The 16,727-nt window shown below is 38.3% G+C and overlaps 1 protein-coding gene across 1 annotated transcript in view; it reads right to left on the bottom strand.

The window, feature by feature from the left end:
* The window catches only part of LOC145486674 (tetratricopeptide repeat protein 21B-like), a 30,287-nt gene that overhangs the window by 11,536 nt on the left and 2,024 nt on the right, over positions 1-16,727 (bottom strand). Inside the window, exons 3-31 of the mRNA XM_081465384.1 lie at positions 16,022-16,299; positions 15,476-15,567; positions 15,230-15,269; positions 14,830-14,886; positions 14,049-14,149; positions 13,821-13,905; positions 13,422-13,520; positions 12,542-12,634; positions 11,974-12,073; positions 11,530-11,627; positions 11,321-11,428; positions 9,911-10,003; positions 9,510-9,639; positions 9,250-9,335; positions 8,920-8,991; positions 8,303-8,423; positions 7,597-7,694; positions 6,930-6,994; positions 6,089-6,178; positions 5,457-5,540; positions 5,101-5,173; positions 4,739-4,849; positions 4,158-4,210; positions 4,003-4,088; positions 3,297-3,423; positions 2,112-2,177; positions 1,847-1,949; positions 883-993; positions 262-343 (exon numbers count right to left, since the gene is read on the bottom strand). Of these exons, the coding sequence (XP_081321510.1) occupies positions 262-343; positions 883-993; positions 1,847-1,949; positions 2,112-2,177; positions 3,297-3,423; positions 4,003-4,088; positions 4,158-4,210; positions 4,739-4,849; positions 5,101-5,173; positions 5,457-5,540; positions 6,089-6,178; positions 6,930-6,994; positions 7,597-7,694; positions 8,303-8,423; positions 8,920-8,991; positions 9,250-9,335; positions 9,510-9,639; positions 9,911-10,003; positions 11,321-11,428; positions 11,530-11,627; positions 11,974-12,073; positions 12,542-12,634; positions 13,422-13,520; positions 13,821-13,905; positions 14,049-14,149; positions 14,830-14,886; positions 15,230-15,269; positions 15,476-15,567; positions 16,022-16,299 (2,802 nt within the window). The remainder of the gene's footprint in view (positions 1-261; positions 344-882; positions 994-1,846; positions 1,950-2,111; positions 2,178-3,296; positions 3,424-4,002; positions 4,089-4,157; positions 4,211-4,738; positions 4,850-5,100; positions 5,174-5,456; positions 5,541-6,088; positions 6,179-6,929; positions 6,995-7,596; positions 7,695-8,302; positions 8,424-8,919; positions 8,992-9,249; positions 9,336-9,509; positions 9,640-9,910; positions 10,004-11,320; positions 11,429-11,529; positions 11,628-11,973; positions 12,074-12,541; positions 12,635-13,421; positions 13,521-13,820; positions 13,906-14,048; positions 14,150-14,829; positions 14,887-15,229; positions 15,270-15,475; positions 15,568-16,021; positions 16,300-16,727) is intronic.

Genomic DNA, 16,727 nt, shown 5'->3' with positions numbered 1-16,727 from the left:
TTCTTTCACTGTTAGGTTTAAGAATTTCATGGAAAATCGAGATAATATCCACTCATCCATGATTTCAATCAGCCCTGTCATCTTTCTGTTTAACATTTTAATGATGTTGTACAAAAGATGATCATTCTTAACGGACTTGTAAACTAGACATGATCAACTGAAACAAACATTATGATCTCCATATGCTGTGCGACTATCAACTGCTTCTTTGCATTACAGTATAGAAGGTACAGGGGTGAAGTATCTCAACAGAAACAATACCTGGCTTTCTCTCCAGCAATTGCTGGAAATGAAAAGTGGCAGAATCGTATTCATTTTTCCTGAACATTAAATCAGCCATCATCTGAAAACCAAACAGAAAAACTGTTACAACTACTGAAGAGACGTACTGGAATTATAAGAGGAAGTGTATCCGTTTATTTCCCTAGTCTTGCTTGAGACCTTAAGTGCCACTTGGCATGAAGCAAACAGTGAAGGTCCACCTTTAATTACGTATCAGCCAATCAGAAGTCGTGCCTGTTGTGCTGATATCCTGCGATATCATGTCACTGACCTAATATGGCTACGATATCAACACTCGCCTTAAATGCTGCCTAAGCGCACCAGAAAGGCACGATTAGGTATTAATATTTTGCAACAATATCTTTTGTACGACCGTGAACGTGAACGTGAACGTGAACATGAACGACCGTGAGACGTTGGGTAAAAAAGGCGGGTACTTAACTGGACCTGACTTCATATAAAGGTTTTGTTTTGTATGACCAAAGGTGCACTGACAGCAATCTCTGGTGTCAAATAGTTGCTGTATTGATTTGATTGCCATGCGCAAAAAAATGAGCCTGGAAAAAGACAGGCATAAGGCACGTCAATGGATGTACTCACAACAGTGGCGGCGTCATTCTCCGAGTCCATTTTGAGAAGTTGGACACATTGTTGCTGACAGGAATCCAGATCATCCACTGTTAAATACAGCCTGGCCAGAGCCAACATGGACTGTTAAAATAAACAGAACAACATACAGATAGGCTTGGCTACAAATCAGACAGACAAACAAAATAAAAATCTGTGTTAAGCTAGAGTTGTACGAACATATGGGTAATAAAATATTAACTGAACAGAAAATCACAAGATATCCCAATAACAAGCGAGTCGCTCTTGTTGACAATACAGCATTTCAATGCGACATCTCTTGATCTAATCTTCAGCATTAGGCTTTGAAATTTAGAAGCCACTGATGGAGGATAAACAGACAGGAGAAAAATGAAACGAAACAGTATGCTCGTCAAGGAGGTAAAGCTCTTTTCTTGCAACCTCGTCTCCAGATCGAGATTTAACAGAGCATGAACTACACTTGTGACAAGCCAACGTTCGGATTTCAATTATTGGACAATGCTAAGAAAACGTCAACAGAATGACGACAATTCAACCCTCCCCCCGCCCCGCGCGCCCTAAACATCACTTGTCTCCTTCACTGACTTTAAATCAAAAAGCACGTGTGCGATCCTACAATCTCAGACAAAAAAGTTGGGACACTAAGCAAGTTTCCCCCTTTCCCCATTAACAACGTTGATAATCAGGTGATTCTTTCCCTTTTTGCCGGAAAAAAAACGCAACATTTTCCAACATTGATTTGGGGGGTGGGGTGGGGGTGGGGGACATGTGATCCAGCTCAACTGTCCCCACTATTTTTGTCCGGGATTGTAGGTCGATGAGCTGAGAGCAATCCGCACCCACCTGGCAAGCACTGTTGTTGCCAGTCCTGGCTGGTGTGTGGAGTTATTACTAAATAGCACTCTGCAGTAAACTAGTCCGTATTACCAGGGCATATAACTTTCTCAACTCTTACCGGTATGTGAGTATCATCGTATGTCAGCCCCTCTTTGTAGAAATTAATGGCTTTCTCATATTCTCTTGCACTGGTGGACAGTTCTGCCATTTCTGCACAGATCCTGTACAAAAAAAAAAACAAAAAAAGATATTGTTCAATGCAGAAAACACAAATCAGTACAAGCTCAAGCACACTTCTCGTGCATGTTTGTACCTCGGAGTAACAGAAAAGTTACTGGGAACTTTATACGTAGATGAATTATTATAATTTGGAAAAAACTTACTTTGCAGCTTGTAACTTTTGCGCCTTTACCGCATCAGGCTGTTCCACACCAACTCTTCTCAAAACCCTGTCAAATGTAAATATCGATACAATTACCAAGAATTAATGATGCAGTTTTTATTACTCCTGCAACTGAATGAAGGGAATATCCTGATTCATGCAAGTTGACTCGTATGTGCCGCAAACAAAAAGAGATTGGTTCCGCAAAATAAAACAAAACGAGAACCTTTGGATTTACCTCTCAAAAACTAAGTAGGGAGTCAGTGACTTGCTTAAAGTTGGTCACAAGTTTACATGATGTCTTGTCGGAGTGTAATTGGGCAGATTAAAGTACACTCCGGGGCGACTCATCGTGCGCGTAATTTAAAAATAAGACGTGCGCTGCGCGCGCGGCCAATTTGAAATTATGAAAAAACTACTCTCTGAGTTGTACGACGCGAAGTTTGATTACTAACTGGTCGCACCAATAACAAATTTGAGATCAGGCCGTCTTTAAGAACTTCTTGTAAGCCAAAAAGTCAGAAGTATTTTTCATAAAATTACAAACAATTGGGAATTAGTGAGGAGAGAGCCATTGAAGTAAACGTAATTGACAAGCGAATAGAGTAGGTACCCAATTACAAAAAGTTGTAATTAAATGCCTGTAAATAGACACCCACGTGATCGACGCTAATTACGCGACAAATAGGTGCGAGGAGGTCCAATCAGAATCGAAGAATTTTGTTATAGTTAGATTAGACAAGATCCAATCCAGCAGTTCTGATTAAAGGATGGGCAGACTTGGCACTCGTCTACTCGACGAAAAAGATCCGTATCTTCTGGCGATTGCGCGCGGTCCTCGGACGAAATGTCTGGCGCGAGTGTGAAATTAACAAATACATTCCATGTTGCCGTGCGTCTGTTGAGTAATAGATGACAGATGACGTCAAAATGTGGCAAGGACAAAAAAAGTGGCACACGAGGCGATAGCCAAGTATGTCACTGATGTTCTTACCACATTTTGACGTCATTTGTGATCTATTAGTGAACAGACGCACGGCAACATGGAATTTATCTGTTTTTTTAATAATAAAGTAACACAAAAGTGTTAATGACGTCATACATACGACGGTCCTCTAACAGATTATAAGTAAGAACAAATAAAAATGCGAGAATAATGGGACATATTATATTAGCGGTGGTTCACCTGGTTTGAACCTCCTTGGCTCGAGTTAGGGTCTTCAGGGTTTCTTCGACATTGCCAGACTTTTGATAAACACGGGCTTGAAGCTCCAAAAGCCGCGCTTCTTCCATCAGAGATGGAAGGTCATTAGCTGAAGAGAAAAAAAAATGAAAGGAGTCAGACAAGAGGTTTTACGATGTAAATGCTACTATTAGAAGAAATAAATTAGATATCAGCGTGTAAATTAAACAAAAACGGGATAAGTTAGCATGGTTTTCACTTGAGTATCCGATTTGACACTCGCTAAGTGACTGGCTCAAAAAAAAAAAAAAAAAAAAAATCGCGCCATTCAGCCACTTTGTCATCCAATCACAAATAAAACTAAAACCTACGAGGCTTGCACGTAAGTGCTTCTCCGCGCTCCGCGTCAGCTACGTGTTTGATTATTTCACTGTATTGTCTCTGTCCATTGGTTTTGGGTTTACAATACTCAATTGAAAACCGCTCAAATAAAATTCTGATCAGTAATAACTTTCACTGGATAGAACGAACTTTGTATAGTTAACAAACTTTATGCCAACCTTCCCGTCCATTCTTTAATAAACTTGAACTTTAAGTTTATTAGCTACAAGTAGTATCAACCTTTCATGCGTTTTTTATACCAGAGGGTTTTTCAATTATGTAACGATATGGCGCAATACGGCAACACAACATAAAATAGAGATCGCACCTTTTTCTTGTTCCAGAGCTGACTTGATAACCTTGTCTGACTTTTCGTAGTTCTTTAGCTTAAGATACAGCTCAGCCAAGTCGTACCTGACAATAGAAACACTTTTTAGAAGGCAACTTATTAAGTTACGCATCGTAGTCAAAAGGTAAACCAACCTTAAAAAGTTCTGCTGTCCTGTTTTCAAGGCAGCTTCATAATAGTTGATGGCCTGCAAAACGAAATGAAAGACCTCAGTATTTAGCAAAGAAAGAACGTCAACAACAACTGGGAAATCTTCATGAGTGTTACTAATATGCGAGTCAGCGAGGTATTAAAAGGCATGCGAGCTAGGATCCATAACCTAATAAAAAGGCTAACCACAAGCTAATCAAGCTAACTTAGGCTAACCAGAGTGCTATTTAGGCTAAACGGAGTGCTAGTTAGGCTAACAGGAGTGTTATTAGGGCTAACAGGCAAGCGAGCCATGCAAGCCAGTAATCCCAACTAGCCACAAGCTACCTGAACTGACCGCAAGTTAACAAAGCCAACTTTCTTGGGAGAGGTGGTGGTGGGGGGAAGCGGGGAGGCGGGGAGAGCTTTTTAGGTTAACCAGGAACCAGCTTCTATTTAGGCTAACCAGAATGTTATTTAGGGCTTACCGGAATGGCTTGCATGTTGGCTCGCATGACTCGCGGGTTCGCACTTTGTGCAGACCCAATCTTGACGAATTATCGTCAAACAAGCCAGAAGCACCAACCTTGCCGTAATGGTGTGTCTTGACCAGCGCTTGGCCTATTTTGCTCGCTAGTGCTCCATCTCTTGGATTTCGCTTCAGAGCTGTCTCATACACTTCAATTGCTTTCTCAGGCTTGATTCAGCAAACAAACAAACAAACAAACAAACAAACAAACAAATCAGTAAATATCACACACTCAGATTCCTTGAATTAAGATTCTGAGAGCTTTCCTTCTGGATGTAAGATACGGAAAAGTTTCGGCTTTTTTGAATGAAGGGCTGCCAAAGACGTCACTTTCCTTCCCTAGACTTTCTGAAGCACAAATTCTTTGAAATACGGCATCGTCTGGGAAGGCTACTGTTAAGCGAAGAACAAACACTCACCTCCTGTATACTCATGTATGCATCTCCCAACAGCAAACACGTGTGAGAGTTTGGATTTTTGTCGACTAGTTCTCTGCAGGAAAGAAATTCAAGAATAACTCTCGCTCACTGCTAGTGCACTTAGAGTAATTGGAATATCTTCTTTGTTTCCATTTTTTCTTTTCAGTGTAAAGGCAGACTATATAGGTCCGGCTGGCTCTTGACAAACATGCTTGTAGGTTGCTCTATAGTAACAAAATGTTCAACAACTCGGCATTGATGATGTCGACTTTCGACAAAACAAAAATAGATACAATTGCGATGGACTGTTTTAGTTCATGATGATTCCTGCCTTAACTTTCCGATTAGGACCTCACCTGTAAACGCTGGCATACAACCGCTTGTCCTTACGATGATGTAAATAGATCTCTGCCATCTTTTCTTTAGCCTTGATGTAATAACTGTCAATCAATCAATCAATCAATCAATCAATCAATCAATCAATCAATCAATCAATCAATCAATCGCTCGATCGATAAGTCAGGAAGCGAATTAAACAATGCCTTGTCACCCAATTCAAAACAAATGACCCTATTTCCTTCTACCCCCGACTTTCCAACGATTTGCGTGGAGCTACTCGATAACCTTGATGTCAAAGTTCCAAACAAACAAACTTTTTCAAGTTTACGAAAACCACCAAATGAGCACACAACCTTTGTCGAACACTCCAGCTACATGTATGAGTGTAATTAATGAGCACTGCTACTAGTTAGGTCATACTTGTGTTTACTTCTACTACATATATGGCTCACGACCAGTTGAAAATAAAGAATACGTTCTGAAAACAGGTCACTCTGTTTAATTCTTGTTTCTGGTGTAATTACGCTAGTTTGATCCTCATTTTCATTTGTTCAGTATTAAAATCATGACGAGAAAGAAACCAAAATACAAATCTGACTAATTTAAAAATTTCGAAACACGAGAAAAATTTAAAGCACAACGTACAAACCTTTGTTCTGGAGTAATTTGCCTGAGTATAGTCAAGGCTTGCTCCGTGTCACCGTTCTTTAACACCAGGTCTGCATTGGAAATCTGAACCCTGATGACACGGTCAAATGACAGTGAGTTGCAGCATATTATCACTTTATTCACATGTTGCACTCATACTGAGGGGCATCTTATAAGTAATAGATCAAACACGAAAGACCGAGTTTGACCACATTTCCAAACACACCAAGAAGAGAGTTGAACAAACGACGCGCGGCGCAGTATTTTTGACGAACCTTGAGGTGTTTGGAAATGTGGCCAAACACTGTCTTGAGTGTTTGATATATCTTCTCAATCGATGCTAAAACTAAGGAGAAAACGGAGAAATAAAATCGTAAATTAAGATCAGATATCCACACACCGTCACGGCCATGACTTCCTTTATTTAAACTTGATGAATTGTTAATGAGTTTGAGAATTACAAATTTTCCTAATGAGGAAAAGTTTCTGGGGAAGAAAAAGTCATGGGACTCTGTAAGAACCCTGGTCAGTATAAATCGAAGTGGATGGGAGGAGAATGTCTGAGCGTATGTACCTTATGACATGGCGAGATTAGGAAAGTACTGAAGAAAAATACCAGAGGTGATAATGAACCATCATCGACCACATAGTTCTAGTTAAGATTATGAACCACCCTCCTAGAGAAAGTAAAACTAAAGTTTTCAAGATACGTTATAACTGGCATAGCGCCTTTAAGTCAAATAACTGCAACCAGTTCTACTCTAAGGATTGGTCAGTCATGCAAACTAAGAAGCAATCAGAATTAGAAGTGAGGGGTGAGGTGCTTGCGTAACACTACTAACCTGACTTCTTCAGGCGTGCCACCGAACTCATGCAAGGCATCCTGCATAACTTTGGTAGCCTCGTGCTGCAAAATAAGAAACCAATTTATTGAATATTTCATGTAATATATCACGAAAGACCAAAAGACCGTGTTTGACCACATTTCCATACGACACGTAGAGGAGTATTTTTGACGAACTTCAAGGTGTTTGAAAATGTTGTCAAACACTGTCATGAGTAAAAATCTATGGTTATGATTTCCTTCCTTCCTGAATTGTTAATTAGTTTGAGAAGGGGAAAGCAATGTGGCCTGTTCTTAGTACTGACCAACAGCATGAACGGCGACAGAGTGAATTACCCTGATGAGTGTGCAAAATCATTGACGACCTTGAAAGCTCTTCAAAGACTTGCCAAAGATCCTTGATATAGTAAGGATTTCCCAAACTTGTCAGCAAAAATCCTTGTTAAGATCTTTGCAAGGATTTTATCAGGATCTTACAATAAATTGTCTCTCAGGATTGTTGCAAGATCCTTGCAGGAACATCAAGAATATGTGTCACATCATGCAGGATCTCTCAAAATCTTTAAAAATTAGAGTTTCTGAAGAATATCCTCAAAGATCTTCCAGGATTGATCAACTTTCACCAGGGTAAAAAACGGTGTGAGCATTAAATAATCCTAATTTACCAACTGTCCAGCTTCCATGTGAGCATCAGCGAGTTCAAGGAATACAGCTGCTCTGTCACTAGATGTTATTGTTGTTTTCTTGCCTTGTGCCTTGGGAGCTATGAAAAATGAAAAACAATAATGCGATTTAATTGTTGGTAATTTTAATCCTATTTAACGAAAGTGTTTTTAGCTTCATATACTTAACACACAGCATGATCCCCCTTCCTTCTAGAGGAGGTACGTTAATTTTCAAAAAATATATGTTGAAGTAACTGTACGTTAGGTGCGATAACATGTTCCGGTAGGTTATTGAATGAAAGCCACTTTAATCAAAAACTTCAACTTTTGCAAAAATCCACCAAACAAGAAAATGGGGCTCTCTTTGGATCTTAACAAGATAAACAGCTCGCCATCATGTATGTCTCAGTTATGAATAACAACATTCAACTAACAAGAAACAGTTTTAAAGTCCGCCAGAGAAGATCTGCCATTTGCATCGTTTTTATTAGAGGCCCAGAGTTATGTCTAGATCGCTGATGTTGGTGAATTTAGTGCATTTAGTGGACTGTGGTGCAGAGTAATTTCTTCCAAAAAAATGCTATATTTTTCTAAACATTTTTACAATTCTGCAGCTTGTTTGTTTGGAGAACAATTCACAGCTCTCCCTAGGTTGTTTAGAACACTATCGAGGGTGACCTTGTTTACAATGACAATGTTTGCATACCTGCTTTCTTTACTCCCGGCAGGTTCATTGCAGCTTGCATGGTGTTCACACTTTCGTCAGGGTGGCCCATCTTCTTCTGCACTCGAGCTTTTATAAGATGATACAAGGGATGGTTCCTCACCTGAAAAAAGCACAAATCGCAAGCTTGTTACCACATGTGTGACAGCTGGTCAAAGTTTAATAGCGGTTATTTCCAGGTTAGAGGGGATTGTCAAAGTAAAATATTTTGGGAAGGTGTCCTTCAGTGAACTATGGTCTCCTACCATTTTGCTTGTTTTTACAGGCCGAAAAAAATACTTTTCCAATCCCATTTCAGGGGAAGAATTTGGTTTTAATACTGATTTATAATTACACTAAAGAGGTCTCCATCTCAAATTATACGAAATCCTTAGTAAACTAAGGATGTAAGCAAGAGGGTAAAACTGAGACCCACATAGTGGTACATACTGACATGGCTTCTAGATTGGAGTAAGCTTCCCCCGATGGGTGATCATCTCATTCAGGTTTACTCCTTACTGTTAGCCGAAGGTCAGCATCAAAGTCCTCTTTACTGCTTCACATGTATAGCAGAATTATCAGATAACCATGCTAAGGAGGTAAGTGCAGCGGTGACTCACCTCAAAGTTATAACTGAGTCCAACTTCAAGAGATTGCTCTGAAAGTTTGAAGTTACCTTGCTGGAGATGAATCTGTTGATACATTTAGTTAACACAATTACATTTCGTTGCAAAAGAATGTGCAAACTTGGCAATGTGAAGAGGAAAAAAGTATGAGGTTGCAGATGCCTTTACATCCCATTACCTCAGTTGCTAAGAAAAATACTATCACTCTAAGGTCCAAACAATTGCCTCACCGGATCATGCATGAAATGCTTAAATGACAAGTTCAGTAGTGACTTTCACAATTCTACTTCAAAATATTTCAATGTCACTCAGTCTATAGCTTACCTGAGCCATGAGAAGATGTGCATCTGAAAAAGTTGGGTCTTGGTCTAAACAGTGAGTCAACATGGCTTTAGCAGCATCTGTTTCCCCTGATATAAAAGTCGACAGGATGCATACGGTGTGTATGACAAATAAGTTTATTAAGAAACTCAGCAGAAAGCTATTCATTAAAAAATCTGCCTACTGGAAAAACAACTCACTTACAATTTGGCTAATTTCATACCTCAAACACTGATGCATTTTTCTTCCTAACACTTTTTTACCTGACAAGTACTTGACTTTAGCCATAAGATAGAGTCCCTCCAGTAATCCAGGCACACTTTTAGTCAGTGGATCCAAAACAGCAGCACAGCGCTTAAGAAGAGGAGGTGGAGGTTGGCCAGGACTCTGTGCCTGAAAACAAAACAATTATGTTATGTTAACTGCAAGAAGTCACACTGCAACAGTGTCACCATAGAAAATTGTAACCAAATTTTAATTTGCTTTTGTTTTTCTTTTTGCTTTGGAGCTCATGGTGTACATTTTCAATTTAGCTATAAACCCACTAAGTCTTGAAACATTTATAAAGCCCTTTGGCATTTATTAAAACATGCAACTGTTTGACTTCCGCCATGATACAAAACTATAAGAGCTGTAACATATGAAACATTTTATGTGCACGTACCTCCGTGGGTGCATAGACAAGGTAATCATTAATTATTTGGAGAAGAAAATCTGGATTTAAGTAGAAGAAATACTTCACTCCAAGGGCAAGACCCTAAAAAGCACAATAAAGAAGAAATAGGGTGTTGCAGATCTTCTTAACCTCAAATTAATTTTTCAATACATTCACAATGTAAAATACCCACCTTTCTGATTCTTAACAACTTTTAACTTTACCCAACAACTATAACATTGATTGAGCATTAGGTCGCTTAAGTCGTGTATCATTTTACCCGTTAGTCAAGGCATGTCTCTTTACTTAGCTCTTCTACCTCCATAACCTAAAGCTCCCACTGAGCACACTTGCAATTTAAACGTATATATATAGAGAGATCTGACCAACAATAATATTACTTTGTTAATTAATTACTTTCAGGGCACATTTACAATTTGATTTTGATAGGGACGACATGCAAGATAGTTAAAAAAGCAATGATCATGTATGTTTTAGGCACAGAGAAAACTCATCTTGGCTCATTTAAAAATGATCAGATAAGTTTCCCCTGTGCTAAAATATGAGAGTACAGCACTATCCTGCTCTACAGACACCCCCTTATTACAGGCAGTTTTATCTGTTCTGATGAAAAGCTTGTATTATTTTTCCTGATATGCAGACACTTTTATGTGACCCAAGTGATAAACTCTCGGACAAAATTTATCTTCACTTTACAAACGCTGGTTGATCTACATACTGAATATTTTCCAGATTGTCATTTTGTCATGATTACAAGCTGATTGCATCTTGTAATAAAATGAAAACTTTCTGCGAGGTAATGCAATAGCCCTTATGCATGATGAAATCAAACAAACACATTTCACCACCAAGCCTTGATTTTAAAATGCAAATTGCAAATTTTAATGTGGACAAATTTCCAAAGCAGCAAAGATGAAAAGAACATCCTTGTGAAAACAACACAAAGGTGCCTAAGATTTGAGAAAATTTCTCATAAATGAGGCCTGATGGTGAATTTTGAGCATATGACACAATCATGCATAAGACCTATTTCATTAGATTCCCAGATTTTTTCACAGATTATGCTATGACATTTAAAACAAGAAAACATCAATTTCAGTGTGAAGCATTTCACTATTTATATGAGAGTAAACCTCTTCAGTTTGAACTTTAGTTACAGTTAAGACATTGAACATCCCCTTCTGTTGCCTTTAAATATCGATTTAACATGTCAGTGACGGCTATTCTGAGGACCTGTTAATACGGAAACCTGGATATTGCAGTTCTTTGCTGTCCATATTAACAGGCTTCAACTTTTAAAAGTTTAATGATTGGTTGTGTTAAATAGAACCCCACCCCTTCTGATTTATCTTATGGAAATGTTGAAAGCTACTGCTGACTTGTTATTACAAGTCTAACCTTGAGAGAAGCAAAATGAGCATCCACAGCTTCATTTAGCAGGGTTATCACTTCCTCAGCTGGCTTGTTTTTCTGTCTGTACAAGACAGAGCTTAGGTATGACAGCTCCTATAAAAAAGGCAATTTCTTTGTTAATATTTACATACCTCTTCCCTCTAGACCTTCTAACTTTAAGAAAACCTCTGACTAAGAAAAAACAGACAACTTACAGATGATTTTCCAATAGACTGTTGGATTTCATTGAGAAACTCTAGTTGCTGTTCTGCATCCTCAAGCTGTCCCTCTATCAGTTGACACTTTATTATGCCTATAATGCCCAAAGGTTAGCAATACATCTACAATAAGAGCACTAAGGGTTTGATATCCTCACAGAAAATACTTTTGTCATGTTTAAAAGAAGATCTGCTTTTCAACTTTACAATAGATCACGTTTCATTTCCGTATTTTGTAGGATACTTCAGTCCCCATTATTTGATGAAATTTTCAAAACATCAAATTTTAGTATACTGTGAAACTGGGATACCATGTCCACACCATATGTTTCTGCTTCATTGCTGAATAACATTGAATTCTTATTTGTTGTAAAATGCCTCCCACGCATGACATCGATTTCTTCAAAAAAAGTTAAATGAAATCAGTTGAGGTCTACAGACCTGTTAACGCTGGCACACTTGTCTCATCAAGCTTCATAGCAGTACGGAATGCCTTCATTGCTTCTCGGATTCGATGATGTGATGTGAGCTGATTTCCAACCTAATGAAAAGCAATTAGTTTTACATTGATGATAAAGATGATCACTTTACTGCCGTGCCGAATTTGAAAAAGAATGGAATATTCTGATATCTTACAATACACCACTTTGGATTTTTTTGCTATTACATGTATGCATGACTGCAGCAACCTGTCCACACTAGTAGATGAATCTGTGTACTATTCTCCCTGTCTCGTTACTCTAAATTTCAATATCTTATTCATTTGTTTGTTCATTCATACATTCATTCATTCATTTGTTTTTTCATTCATTTGTTCATCCATTTGTTCGTTGGTTCCTTAGTTCGTTTGTTCGTTTGTTCATTTGTTCATTTGTTCACTTGTTTGTTTGTTGGTTTACTGACAAATTGACCTCAGTTCAGATGAGGAGCAACTGCCAGGGCTGGTTCTGCCATATAATGGAAAGTTATGTGGTAGAAAGAATAACAGATATGCTTGCAGTTGTCTTACCTCTGTCTGATACTCAGCATTGTTAGGAGCAAGAGACTGAGCTCTTTCCACCAGTGTGAGAGTCTGTTGCAACACCAGATCATTTCTACCGCACTGAAATCATCAACATAAAAGTTCATTACTTTAACTTCTAAGCCAAGTGTTGCTGCCAAATATTTATGGTTTTTTGCATTTCCTCTCTAACCTTTTGGAAGTTTCTTTGTATAGTTGTTTTACATGTTTTTGTGGTTAGTCCAAGGATATGTTTACCCACATGCGATGTTTAGAACAAAGAAAGCTATTATCCTTTGTATTACTTAGAAGCTCTTCTAATGTGTTCAGGAAAACTTTCAGTTTGAGTAAGCCTTTCAATTTGTTAACATCAAGTTTTTTAAGGTTTCTACCCTTCAACTCGTGAAATTTCACAAGTGGACACAGAATTAAGTTTTGCTTCATTTTTTATTTTATAGTTCATTGTTTCTAAGTTTTGTAGTTCTTTCTAGTTATTCTTATTACAGTTTTCACTATATTTACTTCTCAGTTTTTTGAAACCGCTTTGGTTATCGCTTTGTTGCATCACTTGGTTTACCTCTTTGTTGTACCGTTTTGCTACACATTGCTTTATGTGCAATTAGTATCATTTTTACAAGGTTTTAAAGTGTCTATGTAACGTTTCAGCATGTCGCTTCAATAAACTTTGTCTAAACCTGCTGAAGGCACGAGCTTTGTTGTAGCAATCCTTTCTAAAGCACATTAAAAATTATTTGGCCTGTCCGAACAACACTTGGGACTCCTGTTGTTAAAGTCCTGTGAGAATCCAAGTGCTATTTGCAGCCCAGATGCATGGCTGGTACTCATACTCAGTTTGAACTTGTCCACTGAAGATAATTTTAATACATACCAGTCGGCTGAACACCTGTGACAAATCATGATACAAAAATGAGTTCCTTGGCTCACATCTGTCCACCATCTGAATCAATTCTCCTAATCTATCTGAGGCCTAAAACAATTGAACATTTAAAATGATTAATACTGACTGTATTTAACAGTTTGCAATAATTTGTAACATTCAAAGGATATACATGTATTTCATTGAAACTTAATCAAATTAACCTTGGTAAAGCCACAATTTCAAAATGTGAGATTTGCAGATACTATCTAAACTGTTCATGCTAGATATTCTGGCAACCAAGTTGAACAAGTACAAAACTCAACTGTTTCAAGTGTTAAAATGTTTGGATCACAAGGATCATCCATCAAGAAAGTAACAATATTTAATAAATGTTTTCTTCTTATTCACCTCACTGTACTTTCCATCTCGACACAAGGTGTACATCACTATCATCCTCTGTGCTTCAATGCAGTTTCTGTTACTGTTCAGAGCCCTGACAAAACACAAAACGAAAAATAATGTCATGTAGTGTCACACATTGAGGACTGCTTTCCCCATAGCTATGATTGGCAACAATTTTGATTTTTTTTTTTAATAAATAGCTGGGAAGTTCTAGAAATTTGACAGTATTGTTACCTTTGTGCTGTCTCCAGTGTTTGATCCCAATCTTGAAGAGCAAGTTGAAGTCTCATCTTTTCAATCAAGGCAGGTATAAAGTCTGGATATCCCACTACAGCCTATGAAAACAGTTGATGATAAAATGATCTTATGGTAAGGCCATACATTTTGCATGTAATGATTTATTAACTAAAATATTAAGGTATTTCTATTGATTTAACAAACAGACTGCTGGCCTGACTGACTAACTGACTGATGGAACATCTGAGTCAATAACTGACTGCCAGACAGGCTGACTGACTGACTGACTGACTGACTCATCGACTGACTGACTGACTGACTGACTGACTGACTCATTGACTGACTGACTGACTGACTGACTGATTGACTGACTGACAGACAGGCTGACTGACTGACTGACAGACTGACTGACTGACTGACAGCCTGCCCTGTCTGTCTGTCTGTCTGACTAACTGACTCACTGACTGACTGATTCAAATGACTCACTTGATCACTGACTCTTGTAATCACTGACTAATAAACATTACACACTTACACACCATCTTATTTATTGCCACAGTACTGATTATAAGCTGCATAACAAAGGTAGGACACTCAACTTGTTTAATGGCAGCACCTCCAAAGTGATGCATTATACTATACTGATGAGTTTGCCTCCCTAAAATGCCAGCAAGCATTAATCTGCATTCTTGTATGGTAAGCTAGTGGCTTGATTTTGCTTGCTTACTATTTAACATGCCATACAGAGTTAATAATTAGGAGTATCAATTTTACAGACCTGATTGATGAGTTCTAGTGCACCACTGAAGTTATTCTTTGTCTCCAGGTACTTGGCCTTTAAAAAAAGTTCGGTTAACAAACAGTTATTATAAATTGTTGCTGGCTATAGCCTGAAAGGCCGGTCATCTCGTGCCCAATGGGACATAACAAAAAAACACGCTGGATCTAGGATGAAGTTTAAGCTTATCTTAATTTAATATAATTCAACAGTTCTTTCAATAACATTTTCTGGATTAAATATAATACCAGAAACATCATTTGTATTGGCCTATTTGTTCTCAAGCATGAATGTGTTAAAAAAAAAGTACCAATGTACTGTAAGTGTTCATGCCAAAGTGGGAAAATTTAGGATGGTCACAAGGTATTTGGGAAATGGATGAAAAACTGTCAGTACTGACCTTTCCAAACAAGGCATCCACATTTTTTACAACCTCAGACCTACAAGTAGGTAAATTTTCAAATGTTGAAATGAAAACATGGTTATAAATAACACTATTATCAGCTGAACATAACCATGCAAGAGAAATTATCATTATCATCTTAAACCATAAACCTAATTTGACAGTATTGTAACCATTTGCTAATATATTAATAGTTAACAATAAAGTATCAGTAGCAGAAAACAGCAAAGTACCAGTACTCACCCACCGAGTACTTCATCAAACATTTTAATACTCTTTTTCACATGGGAGTCCTTTCCACTGGTTATGTCAATCCAAGCTCGCAAAAGAAGGCCCTGAGATAAAATGTTTAGTCCAATTATTGTTGTTATGCATATTACGCATTAAACACCTACCAGACATTAGTTACATGACTGTGCAGTAAGGAGGCCGAGAAAATATATTTAGCACAAATGTACACCTTATGCAAAAACTCACCTCGCCTCACCTATATTCTTCACGCTCTGTTGTGCATAAGGTCACAAAGTACTCGCGGTTTCCGTTATATGAGATGTTTTACAGGGAAAGGTTATTGGCCCTTTGCCCAACCCCCAAGTTGGAGGGCCAGGTGCTACAGTTCATCTGACCTTTCATCTGGAACCTTCCCAGCAAGGTTGAACCTACCAGGGACTGCAGTCCCAGCTGGTATAGCTTCCAGGGTCACTAAGGCACGTAAACCTCCCCACCACTTTAAAGGTGCAGCACTTGGGGAGGAATGCAAAAAACGAGTATGTACTTATTTATTTTTACCTCTTTGTTGCCAGTAGCCATTTTGAGCATCCTGTCAACATATTCTCGGGCCTTGTCATGCCGTCCTGTATGCCACAGGAACATACTACCAAAATACAGTGCCATCTCACCACATGACTGTCGATCTTGCCTAAGCTTGGTCTCTAGCTCTTGAACTGCTTCCCTGTCAACAAGTTTGGCTTTCTTGTGTGCATGGATTAGTGCCATGGTGGCACACAACAGTACATCTGGCTTCTCCTTGATCACTTCCAGTTCTCTTATTGCCTCAGAGGCTCTGTCTGTAAATCATATAATACATAATAACTCAGACAACTTCCAGAACACCTGTTTCCTAATTGTTGCAATTGTATGTTCTTCATACTGTGCACAGTTCATCTTTGTCACGAATACAGTCATCTCTAGCTACAGCAGACACCCTCGGGACCATTCTACATAACATACACCTTGGTGTCTCAGGAAAAATGAAAAATAATTGCAAAGGCTCAACAATAGCTAAATGAGTCTGAATTCCTTTAATAATAAATAATAATAATAATAAATAAATATTTATATTTAAGCCCATTTTCATGCTAAAACCTGGCTCCAGCATGAGACATTTCCTGTGATAACACCACAGTTGCATGTGGTGGACCATGCAAGCTGCAGACAAAGACTATTCTCTGCAAAGCTTAATACTAATAATAGTTATCACTAAATCTGCCCCTGC

Source organism: Orbicella franksi, chromosome 5, assembly GCF_964199315.1.
Source record: "Orbicella franksi chromosome 5, jaOrbFran1.1, whole genome shotgun sequence".
Lineage (NCBI taxonomy): Eukaryota > Metazoa > Cnidaria > Anthozoa > Scleractinia > Merulinidae > Orbicella > Orbicella franksi.
Note: the sequence above shows the minus strand (reverse complement) of the source record. Positions and strands in the feature narration are given on the sequence as shown.